General features: G+C 53.9%; 1 protein-coding gene across 3 annotated transcripts in view; it reads left to right on the top strand.

The window, feature by feature from the left end:
- LOC101804279 (opioid-binding protein/cell adhesion molecule homolog) overlaps window positions 1-14,201 on the top strand; it is a 324,486-nt gene that overhangs the window by 27,667 nt on the left and 282,618 nt on the right. For 2 of the 3 annotated variants that reach the window (XM_038167592.2, XM_038167588.2), the window contains exon 2: window positions 13,276-13,475. In XM_038167592.2, coding sequence (XP_038023520.1) covers window positions 13,415-13,475 — 61 coding nt within the window. In that variant the 5' untranslated portion in view covers window positions 13,276-13,414. Of the gene's footprint in view, window positions 1-12,929; window positions 13,159-13,275; window positions 13,476-14,201 lie in introns of those variants that run through there. The other variant, XM_038167587.2, reaches the window with a different exon arrangement.

The following is a 14,201-nucleotide window of genomic DNA, read 5'->3' as shown; positions in this document are numbered from 1 at the left end:
GCTTTGCCCGTGTCTCCTGGCTCCCACCAAACAGTTTGTGGGAGCACTGGTGCCGGCTGGGACACCAAATAACAATGTGATGGAAGCGGGCTGAGATAAACCAGCCCTTGCTGGGGATAGTGGAGAATATTTGCTCTTTGCTTGGGACATCTGGACCTGTAAATCGGTTGTGAACAATCCTTCAGTGCCCTCCCACACCTCGCACTGCCCTTTCCCTTGGCTGTCCTCTGGTCCCGTGGCTCGGTGCACAGGAGAGCGGTGAGCACGTTCCTCTCCAAGCAGCCAGCCTGCTTAAGGAGCTAAATTTATTTCATTTTCTAAACTGCAGCTGGGAAAAAATAAGGAGCCATTAGGCTGTCAGTTGTCAGAGCTTTACGGGAGCATCGACGCATCGTGTTTTTCTTTCCTGAAGACATTAAACGTGTTGAGGCCCGTGATGGACTGCCTGGATCAAACACAGAGGGCAGGAGGGCTTGCTCCATCCTCCCAGCCCACGCCAACTTTCCAAAAGGGAAGGGCCAAATCCTGGCCTCTTTGTGACCACACTGGGTGGCTGGGGTTCAGGTGATCCGTGGGGCACGCCGCGGCTGGGCAGGCACTTGTGGTTTGAATTTATTTTTGTAATGAGTTTTTAGGATGCACGGAAACCTCCCCGAGCCCCTGATGAGCGGATTTGCGAGGCTCTCCGGAACGCGGTGTTTGGTCTGCATGCACGCGAGATGTATGGCAAATATTTTATTTCAGATGCTGGCATATTTGCACTGGCACTGACTGCATTACATGTGAGTGATGAAAGGCCCTGTATAAATACGGTGTTTCCATCGGCATTGATTGCATTAGGATTGCAATTACATTTGCAACGGAGCCGGCTGCGTTACGTGGGTCCTTACATTGGCTGTCGTCGTTAGAGCTTGCCCATGCCTGGTTTTGTTTTCCTGGAGCAGGGATGGGGCTGTGGGGGTCAGGGTGTGCAGGGACATCTCTGTGCTGTGCCACCAGCCACGTGTCCCCCGTGCTGGGGACAGAGCTGGCTCCTGCTGCTTCCCACAGGGGCGCAGCCACGAGGAAGGAAGCACCTCCGAACGCGCAGGATGCCCTCGAAAAGTTCCTCCTGGCTCTCTGCGCTGACCTCCTTATTACAGCAGCTAATTTCTTCCCATCATCTGGCTAGCAAAACGCCTTTCCTGCTTCGATTCAGCCTCTGTCTCACGCTGCCTTTTCTTGTTTAGCAAGGAGAGGTGCTGCGGGCTCGGAGGCGGTTTTGATATTTTCCAAGTCAATATCCCTCCCTGGTAAGAACAAGATGTAATCTCCGTGCGGGCGCGTCCGCGGGCTCGTGCAGAGGCAGCCCATTGCTGGGAGAGGAAGAAAGGGCCGTGCATTTCCCCAGAGCAGGCAGGGAGGGCTGCCTTCGCCTTTTGTTGTTCTCTGAAGCTCGCGTGGAGGATGCCCTGTGCTGCCCTGCTCGGAAACGTCGTCTTGGTTTCTCCGGCTGGACGGGAGGGAGTTGTGTGGCTGTTCCTTGCCCGAGGCCAAGGAAGTCTCGGTTTCTAACAGATGAAAAGCAGCTGCCTTCAGCTCAGGCAGCTTTCCCCCTGCCTGAGCTGGTGTTAATGGGAGAGGTTACGGGGTGACGGAGCGCGAGGGCTGCAGCGAGAAGGGGGCAGAGGGTAGGGACAGTGGGAGGTGAGGCGGTGAGAGGAGCAGCGGTGGCTGTGGAGGTTTCCTTCAGCTGCTTGCTTAATTACAGAGGTGACGAGGAGCTGGCCTGGTGGCCCTGACTTGGCCACCCCTGGCCCTTTGGAAGGTGGTGAGGGTTTGGTGGGGGCTCTGCCTTTGGTCCTCAGCCGCTGCCCTGAGGGTTTGCACGGAGAGAGCCAAGAAATAAAATATCTGTGAAGGGGTGAAAATGGTGAGGGGGAGGAAGAGAAGAGGAAGGGACACAAAATACACTCCTTCTCTGACAATCCACATGAGTTTGAAGTCAAAACATTCTGTGCATGTCTGCTTTTTTCTTCGCTCACCACCTGGTAGCTATTATCAGATGACAATTTATTCCAGGCATCCTCTTGGGGAGAAGATTTCATGAGCAGAAAGCTTTTTAAACCCAGGAAAGGGCCCTGCTGAGCCTCGGGGCGGCTCACGGCTCCCACCCGAGCTGTGTCCCTTGCTGCTGGCCCTGGTCCCCTCGTGCCATGCCGTGGAGCTGTGCCTTCACGTCCAGCATCCTCCTCTGGCTCTGGACCACGAGGGTAGGGGTGGTGCACGGGCTGTGTGGGTGTGCTTAACAAAGAATTCCCAATTTTATAACCGCTGGAGGTGCAGGTATAAATAGCTGCTGGTGGGGAGCAGCTCCGGCACCGTCCTGGGCGGATGCTTCCCGCTGTTGTCTCCTGCTCAGGAGTTTGTGGGGACAAATTGCCGGTTCGAGCAGCGCCTTTTGTCTTCGCTTTGCCTTTGTCACAAAGGCTTATTAGTCAGATGATCAACTGCTAGAATATTACCTCCTTGCTAATGACACGGTAATGGGTTGCGCTGGGACAAGGCGACTCCAAAAAAGCCTGCATCTTACCACAGCGGCCGCCTTGTCCCTGCGTGTTACGGCTTTCCCCTTGTTATTGGGGCTGTGCCATCAGAGCATTGCCCTGCTGCCTTCCCATTTTGCTCTCCCCAAGCTCCTTTTGAGCACCGAGCTGACCCCACAAGGGGCTGCCCCTACCTGGTGCCGGCAGCTTCGCCTCCCTGAGAGCAGACTCGGCACGTGTGGCTTGGTTTCCAGCACGTGTACTCAGATAGCTTCGTTTGGTGGCAGTGTTGGGGAAAGAGAAGAAAAAATCATCCTGATGTGTTATCCCATGATGAGCTAGTCAGAAAGTATGAAAAAAAAAAAAGTGAGTAATTTGACAAGAACGTCGGTGTTTCTTGAATGAATTACTTGCGGCACGTAACGCAATTGGCATGAGTTTGTGGTGCGCCTCGGTGCTGGTTCCCGAGCAGTCAGCAGGGCTGTGCAGTCTGCCTGCCCAGCACACGAGGGGCACAGCACACATTAAGATGTGTCCCAAATCACGGGGCCTTTATGGCCACTCCTAGGGCTGGGGTGAAGGTGCTGAGGGAGGGGAGGATGCCTGCAGGTTGGCTTGGCCCCAGCTGCTGTAGGGGTGCCCAGCGAGGTGGGGTTTGGTCGGCAGCCATGGGGCTGCTCCCCGGTGGCAGGAGGCAGAGCGCGGTGCTCAGCCTCTTGTTTAGAGAGCTTTGCTTTTCCGAAGTTCAAAATGAGATGGCAAATTGAATTTGTTCATGAGCACAGAGGCTCTCGAGGGATTCCTCTTTAATTCACTAGGCTTGCTTTAAGGGACTTTCTATTTTAGCACAGAAAGGACGGGCTCGGTTCTTGCTTCATTTTTGTTTCCTTCGTGCTTCCTTTATGATTTTCCCCTTTCCTTATGGATCATGCAGCCTGTCCAAGAGCAGAAATGTCCCTTTCCGTGGTCCTTATCCCAGTGCCAAGCTGTCCCTTGTCCCTTGGTGTGCAGGACTTCAGGCAGGACTTGCCTGCAAGCAGGGGGCACCTGTTGAACAGGATACAAAGGGGTTAGCAAAACCCTGCTGTGCTTTTGGGGCTGGCAGAGGTTGCAGGGCCTTGCTCTTTCTCCCAGTTCTCTTTGCACCTGGCAGGAGCTTTTGGGGTGAAGCATCACCTTCTGGTAGCAGCTCTGCACGGGGTGATGATGTGCATGGTGCAGCAGCACTTGGACCAGCCGTGCACGTGCTGGTAAAGCCAACCCACCAGGGAAGCGGGTGATTTTTGCTGTGTTTTAGGTTTCGCTGTGATCTGAATGTCAGCCTGGATTCGTTGGCCTTCGGGGATCGGCAGACGGAAAGGTGCAGCAGTGAAATTCATTGCCTGGCGCTGGCGTGGGTGTGAACCCTGCCCTTCAGGCAGGTCCTCGAGGTTTTAAACCCCGTGGAGAGGAGGCGATAAACCCGGAGGCTCCCCAGCAGTCCTGCAGCTCTGCCCCCCGTGCAGCCGGTGGGGCTCTGGTGCTCACCGAGATGTGCCCTGGAAGGTGCCACTGAAGGACAAAGCCTGACGATGTTTGGATCTTAATGTTTTACAGCTCCCCTGCCTTCGAACAATGCCTAAAAATACAAGTGTATGCAAATTATAAACTAATTTAGATGATGGAGCATGGGAATATTGCTCATACTCCCCAAGCATGGCATTTCCAATCATATCTTCGTTTCGTTTTTAAGCAAAGAAATCATAATCTTGACATGTTTATCATTCAGTGCCTGCACCAATTATCTCTTTGGGTTCATTCTATAGTTCATAGAACTGATAGATTATGATCATGTTGTTAAGAGAATTGTGCAGTCATTATTCCTCCAGCTGGAGGAGAAGTTGAAAAACAATTATAAAGAATGATTCTCCTTTGGATTGCTTTCTGAGTTCATGAAATAGGCAAGTTCCTATTACCGGGGCCACGAGCTGCAAGGCTGCTGCCACTCCTGGTTTTGATCTCCTGTGATCCAAACCAGATGACTTGTAAAGCTGATTTTTCCCTAGCAAGCCTCAGTTGTAGTTATTATTTTTTTATGGGTTGGTATGAGAGAGATGAGTGCTGCACAGGAGCTGAAGCCACGCGGAGTGGTGGTTTCCAGTTTAATTAGCATGGGGGTGGAGGGGACGTGCCAGCGGTCGCCTTTTGGGAAGCGATGGGGTTAGGGCTCGAGACCCAAGGTTTGCAAGGAGACAGCACAACGCAGCCATCTGCATGTAATTTTGGCTTGAAACTGGATGAAGCACAGCTCCTTCAAATTAAGTCCTGCTCGGAGATTTGTTTCCTTTCCCAGCCCTTAATGAGGCTCGGGGGACTGTGACCCCCAAAGCAAACGCGGAGCTCCTGCAGGAGGAGTCCGCTGGGACTTGGGCTGCTGAAGGCAGCGGCGTGCTCCTGGGGGAGAGCTTCCCTTTGATCCCCAGAAGGAGCTCTCTAATCCCATCCATTAGTGCATGTGAGCAGCCAGGGGCCCTCCTCCTGTGACTGATTGTCCCCAGAGGAATACATTTCCCTTCCCTTCCTTCCTTGCCCCAGCTCTCCGTGCGCGCTATTGAATTTTTGAGTTACTTGACCAGAAGGGAACAGGCTCAGACAAACAAATGGCTTGTCAAGGCATCACTGCCAGGCTTAGATTTCACCTCGCTGTCTCTCCAGGGCCTCCGTTCCCTTTCCTCTCCCAGCTGGTGCTCAGGGCACGAGCAAATGGCCCTACTCAGGGCACCGGCCACGTGTATGCTTATCTGATTTGGGGCTGGCTGAAAACCGCCGTCCCCCAGGCCTTGTTTTGCCTTCTCCAGGTGGTCAATATTGAACGCGTGCTCAGATCTATTTATTTAATAACGCACCCTGCCAATATTTATGTAGTGTGTACAGGGCTGGGTGTTCTCGAGCAGCGTGGGCAATGCCTGGTGCTCCGAAGAAGCTCTCCAGGAGGGGCTCAAGAGACTTTGCCATGCCTTGGAGCAGCAGCTCGCCTTCCTTTTCTCCATCCTCTCTCCAGAGGGCTATCACGAGTTTTCCTCTGGGAAAGGCTTTAGCCAGGAGACCATGTGCTTACTGTGAGCCCCTGATATTTTGGAGGGCTGTTAGTGCAGGTTTAGCTGCTCCATCTTCTTGTGCCAGCCCTGGCTGAGGTTATTTGGGTGCACGCTCATGCAGGAGGGATGTGTGGCCCCAAACTAAGCCCACGCTTTAATACAGAAGCTGTTTTTATGTGGGTGCTGCACCTGCAGTGCCAATTTGCCATGCAAAGCTTGGATCTTTCTCATGGTGTTACTGGGAAGATGCAGAAATGGGGTCCCTCCCAGTCCCCCCAACTTCTTGGAGATGCTGGTGCCACTGGAGCAGGTTTTTTCTGGGTGGAAGCAGGCGAGCCTGGAGTCCCCCTTTTGTGGGAGGGTGACCTGGATTTGGCAGCAAAGGAAAATCAAGGGCTCAGCACCAGGGTACGGAGACGCTGGCTGGGGGCTGCACGCTCGAGTTTGGCAGAGGAGCCAAGAGTCCTTGAAACTTTAGAGGAAAGCTGGAGAAGCAAACGTTATTTATTATTTCTGAACACCTACCACCCCGAGCTCCTGGAGCTAACGGGCTCCCTGTAGCTCTCGGCTTGTTAGTATTTGGGAGATGGATAAACATGCTTTATTTCTTTATAAAGGGGAAAGGTTGTTTACAAGTTTTAAAACAGAATGGAAATGCTGTTTTTCCATCAGAAGTGTTTTGTGAACAATAACAAAATAATGTTTAAAAAGCCCTTGAAGTGTCCCTTTCAAATGAAAAATCAAAGTGCTGGGAAGAATATTAAGCGCGCACAAAAACAAGGTATTAATGCTTATTAATGAACTAAGAAAAAAAATGAAAATAAAATACAGTTGAAAGCAGAAAAATAAGCCTGGTGCCAAAACCTTTGTGAAAATGCTTGAGCCGGAATACAGATCTCCCCAGGAGCTGGTTGTGTCTCTTTTTAAAAACAAAAAAAGGCCCCAAATCTGCCCCCGCTCCCAGCTCCTGCGCTCGCTGCGTGGCCACAGGCTGCCCTGCAAATGCTGGGAATGGCCCCGGGCTGCAGCACCTGGGCAGGTGCCTCCGGGGTGAGGAAAAACAAGCCCTGGGGCTTGGGGAACTGAGGTGCTGCCTTATTAATGAGGGTCAGGAGGAGATTTTTCTGGGTAGGAAATGCCCTGGGGGTTGGCTGTGGGGTTCTTTGCATCTTCCTCCGCAGCATTCAGAGCGGGTCGCGGTAAGAAATGCAGCAGGGATGTGGTCAGGTGCTTGCAATCCCGTTTCTCCGAGTGTAGGGCTCCTTTTTTAGCATTAGAGGCAGGGATAATATTTGTGGTGAATTGTCCTTTCCTTTTAATTGCTGTAGCAGGGACAGAAAAAGCAGCTTTTAAAAACAGACAGTGACGGCACGCGGTGAGTCAGAGCAAGGCTCCGTCGCCTCGAAGAGCGGGGCCAAGGAGGATGCCGGATGTATTTTCCTTTACTTCATGGCCAAACCAATTACAAAATAAAAATATTTCTGAGTGCCAGAGGAGGGAGCCAGCCAAACACAGGAAATCTGAAAGATTTCACTTTTTAACGTCTCTTTTCCTAATAAAATGAGGATAAATGGATCAGAGCGGCACCGAGCTTTGCGCACGCGGCGTCTGGCACTTGTGAAGGAGTCGGGTAAAAATCTGGAGATGGTGCCCGACTGGTGCCATGGGTGCACATGCTTTAAATGGTGAAACTTTGTGATTTCTTATCCTAGAGGGGCAGGGCTTGCTCTCTTTGCCCTGTTCACAGGCTCTGGGTAGTTTCTTGCCCTAGCAGCTTCCCTTGCTGGGTGGGTTTGCACGGTGAGAGGAGCTTCGGCGCCGTTTGTTGGTGTGCTGGGGAGTGGGGGGACCGTGGTGCCGCCAGGAAAAGCTGGGGGAGGCAGGGAAAGGGCCATCTGGGAGATGCTGGAGGCGTCTCTCCTCCCTGCGGCGTTGCTGTCAGAGGCAGGGAGGCAGTGGGATTGCTGGGGGAAGGAGCGCTCTGCCCGGGCAATGCAGGCGTTGCTGCAAGGTGGCCCTCCCAAAATGGCCAAATCCAGCCCAAAAACTCTGCTCTGGTGTTAGGGATGGGTGAGAGCTGGCACTGCTGGGCTCTTGCCGCTCGTTTGTGGGCCTCGCCTTTTGATTTACTCGTGCTCATCCCTCTGCAAATTCCCATTCCCCATCAACTTGCCTCGCAATGTGCCGCATACGAAATGGAGGAGATAAAATTACAGAATCTCAGAATTGGCCGGGCTCAGCGCAATATATAACATACCAGATGGCACTACATGATGCCTCTGAAATATCTGTGCAATAGCATTTTAAGAAACGTATAAGTGATCAGGCAGCATATGGAAAATACTTTCTGTGCTGCGCGAGGGAGCCGTGCCCCCTCTCCCGGCACCTGCTCGCTTTGCGGTGCGCTCGCAGGGTCGCATCCTGACCGGGGTTGTGCCCTTGGAGCAGGGCACCTGAGCCGTGCCGGAGGTCAGGATTTCAGCCTGATGTCCCCAAATTTTGTGTCCCCGGCCCTGCTGGGTGCCTCAGTGCAGCAGCAAAGGCTGGGGCACGCCGCAGGGCTGGGTTTGCAGCGGCGGGGCGTGCTTGGGACGTGAGCTCTGCGCTACCCACGCTCGTGCAGAGAGGTATTTGGAGCTGTCAGTCTAGCGTGCTGTCTGTCTGTCCACCCACCTAAATGTCTATAAAAATCCAGGGATTATTAAATGTCTGTGAGCCCAGGACAGGCTGAGTCCTGCTGCTGAGGCTGGGGCTCCTGATCTGCTTTATTCTGCATTCACGTGTCTGGCCCAGAGGCTAAGGTCTGAAATGTGCGCCTTGGTCCCCATTTCTGGGTTAACGCAGAGAAAAGCCCGAAGTGGGAATCTTGCAGAACACAGACTTCTCCTCTTCATCTTTCCTGACTTTGTCCTCTGGTACCTTGATGGTTTTCAGTTTGCTGCCATGTTTCCCTTTAATCTGGAGCCCTCTGTTCTTACCTGAGCTGCGGAGGACTGACAAGGAGAGCCGCTGAGCACAGGGAGAAATGAAAGGGGCAGAGCTTAAAAAAATAAAAATGCATTTTTTCCCCTTCTTATTCAAAAATACAAACACTCCCCTTGCCCCCCACCCTCCCCACCCCAAGTACACAACCAGTAATTGATACCTGAGTTATCTTTCAGCCATCTAATGGATCAGTATGTACTGTTCCTGCTTTTTTATTCTTTCCCTCAATTTTTTCCCTGAAGTTGAGTCATTTTGATCAAAGCTATGCTCAGGGGCATTGTGGAGTCTCCATCCTTGGAAATACCCAGGAGTGATGTGGTCCTGGGCCACCTGATCTAATGTGAATATGGCTTTACCCCATGAAAGTCTTCATTGGGGTCGTGGAAAGGTGTGAAACGTGCTCAGTCGGGGATGTGCCCATGCCCTGGGGACATGCTGATGGTTTGGGGATGTGAGCAGCTCCGTGCTGGCTGTGGGAGGTGATGGGCACGGTGTTGGGATCTGCTGTGGGTTCCTGTCCTCGCCGTGCCGCTGCTCCTTGCTCCTTTGGAGGTGCCTCATCCAGTGCTTGTGGTAATGATTCGTGACGGGAATTAGTACCCTGTCCGTCTGGCCCCATTCTGCCATCTAACAAGAGGAGATAAGTGCACTTAACAACACACCAGCTCTTGTTCAGGCCCCTTCTTCCCAAGCCAGAATCAATAGCAGGTCTCTCCAGCTTTTAGAGACTTAGATCCAGTCTTTTCATCTCTCTCTCTCTCACTTTCCCCAAGCAGCACGTGCTTGATTTTTCTCTTTTTTTTTTTTTTTTCCCTTCCTTCACACCACGGAAATTTTCCCCTTCTCCCTTTCATCTGAGCCTGCATGGTGCTGGCCCAGCCGGGGCTGCAGCTTGAGCGGCCGATAAGGAGCCCGGCTTCCCCCGTCCCCACCTCACTCTTCTGGCCACCCTTATCTTCAAAGTGCTTTATTACGAGCACTAATTAATCCTCCCAGCACCCCGCTGCGGGAGGCGAGGAGATGCTCACCTTCATCCGTGGTGCCGGTGCCGATCCCCACCGTGCCATGGGGTTTCTCGGGTGTCCCCGCTCTCTGCTTTGCCCACCTGGATTTTGGGGAGCAGGAGCCTCTCAGGCAGGCCGGCAGGATGGGTTATTTCTTTGGTGGTACCTGTAGGAAACAAGGAAACCTTGAATTGTCCTGGCCTCGGCCGTGGCTGGAGCCGAAGCAGCACGAGGTGATGGGGACCTGCTGGGGACCGTGGCTGGGGACAGCGGTGGAGCCGCAGGAATTTTTGGCAGATCCTTGTTCTCCGTGGGGTATCCCAGCTGAAATTTCGTCCTCTGGGCTGGGTGCTGAGAGCCGAGTCCTCAGCTCAGCTGCCTCTGCCTGCGTTTTCTGTTTACTCCTTCTGTAGCTCTGAGTTCAGAGAGCCTTTTTTTTTTTTTTTTAAACTACTTTTTTTTTTTTTTTTCTTCTTTCCTTGCATGAAATGCAAATCAATAGATGTCGTATTCACATTCTAACAAGATGTCAAGGAGAAAAGGGTAGCCTTTCATTCGGGGAGAGACACAAACACGGGGGAAGGGGAGGAGGGAGCAGCGAGGGCACAGGAAGAAAGGGGGGGACCGGGGGGAGCCCGGCTGCTCCTGGGGCTGAGGCCATGGGGCTGCAGCTGCTGCAGTGCCTTTGTGGGGCATTGCCATGGGGAGAGGGACCCTCAGCCCATGGGCGGGAAGAATTTGGGGTAATCCCTTCACCCCATGCCCGTGGAGGCAGCCGTGGGGGCTGTGGGCAGGGCGAGGCGTGGAAGGAGCAGGGGCAGCTGGTGGTGAGGTGGTGAGAGGTGAGGGAAAAAGAGCTTTGGGAAAGGGTTTTAAGCTGGTGAGGTGTTTACCCCCAAATTGGGGTGGGCCCGGGTGGAAACGTGCACCCAGCTTGGAAAAAAACACTGAAAATACGCACCCAAACCGTGCTGAAATGTGCCCAGCAGCCCATAATGCCTCCTTTCAGACCCTGTCAAATCTGAGTGTACCCTGCAGATCCCCTGCTTGTTAGCACAACCCAAACAAGGCTGAACATCCCCAAATATTCAGAGAAGCTCCGCCAGCTAAGTACATATTTATCCATCTTTTTGTCTAGGAAATCAGACAAAACAGCCCAGTGCCCCGTTGAGCCCTGGTTTTGCAGGTGGGAAGGCGTTGATGTGCTGAAGGTCTGCTCCGAGGTCATCCTTGGTGCTGTGCTCAGTAATTTAGGTGCCAGCCTAATTGGCCAAAACAGCTACAAGGAGACGAGCTAAATGTGCCTTGGGTTTGTTTAATAGTCACTGCAAGGTGGAAAAAAAAAAAATAGCATGCGGGAGAAATGCTGTGGGAGGGGAAAAAAAGTAAGAATGTGTTGTTTTGAAATTTGCCCAAATATAGCTTTTCAACTCCGGTTTTTGAAAGCAGAGCAACATGTTTGTTCTGAGCCCATCAAACATTGCTGTTAATTAGAAATGAGCTCTTTGTTCGTTTCCTTTGGTTCCTGGAGGATAACAATATTTCCTTTTGCCTCGGGTGGTTCCGAGCTCCCGCTGCAGGTTTCGGAGCCGCGGGCTCCAAGTGGAGCCGTGGAAATCCCAAACACCTCCGTGCTGCAAGAAGCTGGCTCCCCGACCCCCTTGTGATGCCTTTGGGGTCTGGAAGGAGCTGGGGGAAGCTGCTTCACCTGAGGGATTTTGCTCTGTGCCCCAAAATACCTCTCGCATTGGGACGAGGGGTGCTGAGCCCCTTGGGCTCGCTCCCGTGGTGCACGCAGAGATGAGGGGAAATTCACTGGGTTGGATTATCCAAGCCGGTTGGGTGTCAGCGAGGGGACAATTCAGCAGAGAAGTGTTGCCATGCTCGTCTCACGCTGAACAAGGCTGCTTGTTTTTCCCTCGGTGCAGTGATTTAGCTCTTCCAGAGGTCAAGGCTGCCGCGAACAATGTAGCTTTACTCCTGCTGAAAGGAAAAGTCCCCGGGCACGTTCGCTTCAGCATGCTCCAACCCACCGAAAGATGTGGGAGACGGGGTGCCTGCCTTCAGCAGATGATGTGGGAACAAGGCTGAGTTAAAAGCTTTTTAAAAACTTGTGGTTTATTCATGGAGAGCAGCGAATGAATGGAGATTTAGGGCTAAAGACTGGAGAAAGTTTGGCCGGGTGGCTCCCAGCCCTCGCTGGTGAGCATCGTCGGGGTGGCTTTGGACATGGGGTGCGCCCATCGTGCTCCTCAGGGTGCTGCTCTGGGCTAACGTTTCTGGTTTTGGGGTTTTTTTCTGTCTTCAGCTAGTGAATTTAATGCAAAAAGGGGTCTAGAGGGCGAATAGCCCAGGTAGCCCAGGGAACAGTCATCTGTGTGTCTTTGAGGGTCAGGGGTGGTGGAAGGATGCCCAGGCTGATGAGCACAGGGACCCAAGGGGAGGAGCAGAACAAAGCCCTGGGTTGGGGGAGGATGAGGTGGAGGAGTTCACCACCACTGGTGCCAAAAAACTCTGGTGGGTTTGCAGCTGAAATTACAAAATATTGGCCTAAAAGCACACTTGGGCAGACCTGCAACAACAAAAAGAGACCTTTGGCCCCAAGGAAGTGGGGAAAGAGATGGTTTTTGACCAAAACCAACCATCTTAGTTTGCCTTTAAGCATTTTAAAATGCTTACAATATATTTTTAACAAAGCTGCGATGAATATGAAATAAGAATCTCTGTTTTTTAAAAAATGTCAAAAAATAAGTATTCCTTTTGGATTTTTTTTTTTTTTGGCAGTGCAGCAAAACCAATCCCTAGCCTGTAAATGCTTTGAGTTGGGGGTGGCTGTGCGAGGTGGGGGGGGACATTTCAGCTGGAAAATGTCACTCAGCCCCCGGGAGGAAGCTGTGGATGCAGTCGGGGAGCTATGGCACACGGCAGGGAGATGGACGGCCGCGGCCAGTGCTGTGCGCTGGGGTTGCTCGATGTGGGAACGTGCTGAAGAGGGTCTGGGGGAAAGCAGGGATCAGGGAGGCTTGGGAAGGAGAGGATTGTGTTAAAAAGCTTGAGAGAACTCTCCTGTTTCTTGGTGGAGGCTGGATGGTGGTGGGCTGGGGTCGGGGAGAGCAGATAGCCCGGGCTCGGTGTCCTTTTGGTGGTCGGTGAGCCCATGGGAGGGGAAAAACAGCTCTGCTTGGGATGCTCGGAGACTGCTCCTTGCTTCCAGAGATTTTTCTGCAAAAACCACCCACTCACGCTAAAAAAGCCGGGAGCACTCTCCTCCCTCGGCTGAAAGGCAGAGCTGCCGGCGTGTCCCCGGGGAGGGCACCGTGCGGAGGGGCGAGCCGAGGGGCAAAGAGCTCTCAAACCCCCGGGTGCGCGCCGCAGAGCACGGCACCAGGCTGCAGGAGCGAGGGCACCGGCGGGACGAGCACGTCCCCATCCCCATCACGGTGCCAGGAAGGGGGTGCCTGGGGGTCGATGCCCACATTTAGGTCCCCGGTGGCAGAGGGAGCCCTGGCGAAGAGCGAGAGTGTGCGCGTCAGTCAGCAACCCGAACCAATGGGTGCCTGGTAGGAGGTCTGCGTCCCCGCTGCACCGACGGAGCCTGGTGCTCCTTCTGCTAGCTGTGCGCGTGTGTGCGAGGCAAAACCGGAGACGCTGACTGCCTGCTCCCATCTCTCTCTCTCTCTCCAGCTCGCTAACTCAGTCTCCCTCCCTCTGCAAACATTGGATTTAAACCTGCTCAGAATTCAGCGCAGACGAAAGCAGCAGCAGCGGCGGCGGCAGCAGCAAGCAGCAAGCAAATCAGCCGCTAGCCTAGCGCAGCTTCAAGATGTACCATCCTGCCTGCTGGATCGTCTTCACCGCCACAACTGCCCTGCTCTTCATCCCAGGTAGTGCGAAAAGCTTTTTTTTCTCCAGGGGGGCTGCGAGGGAAGCGGCACAGAGGGTGGGAGAGCCGGGCGGTGCGTGCCGGGGGGGACCCGGACTTCATGCCCATAGCGCACGGACGCCCGCAGGCAGCGAGTTGCTCTGCAGCAGGGATTGCCAAGCGCTTCCAGCGGGGCTCAGAGCACGGGGCTGGCCTCCCGGGTGGGTGCCGGGTCCCGGCAGTGCTGCTACTCGCAGCGGGGGCTGGCTGGCAGCACACGGCATGCACAGACCCTGGCTGTGGGGAGCCGGTCCCCTCTGGCTGCGTGTGATGGGGTCGTGCAGCTTTTTTCCCCTTCCAAGTTGGGCACCTCCTGTGTGTCTCCCTCCCTCCCGTGCTATTCCCCGTGCTCCCCCTGCATCCCTGCTGACTGCTGCCTGCAAAGCCGGGTGCCAGCCTGCCTCTGCCCCTCGCTCCCCTCTGCAAAGTGCAGACGAAGCCCCTGCTGCTGCGGGCACCTGCAGGAACCTCATCTGGCTGTGCTGGAGGTGCCGCAACCTCTGTGAGCTGAGCAGGTGGCTCCCAAAACGTGGGCTGGTCTCAACCCTGCTTCCCTCCAGGCCAGGGAGGATGAGGGAGAGATGCTGGGCTTTGGAGCGAGCGCTGGCTCCGCGCTGATGCTCGGCGGTGGGGCAGCAAGCGCAGCCCCGTGCTGCATCCAGGGGAGGGGAACGCGGCTGTGCACCGG

The sequence above is a fragment of the Anas platyrhynchos genome, chromosome 25 (assembly GCF_047663525.1).
Source record: "Anas platyrhynchos isolate ZD024472 breed Pekin duck chromosome 25, IASCAAS_PekinDuck_T2T, whole genome shotgun sequence".
Taxonomy (NCBI): domain Eukaryota; kingdom Metazoa; phylum Chordata; class Aves; order Anseriformes; family Anatidae; genus Anas; species Anas platyrhynchos.
The sequence above is the reverse complement of the archived record's forward strand: the minus strand, read 5'-3'. Positions and strand labels throughout refer to the sequence as shown.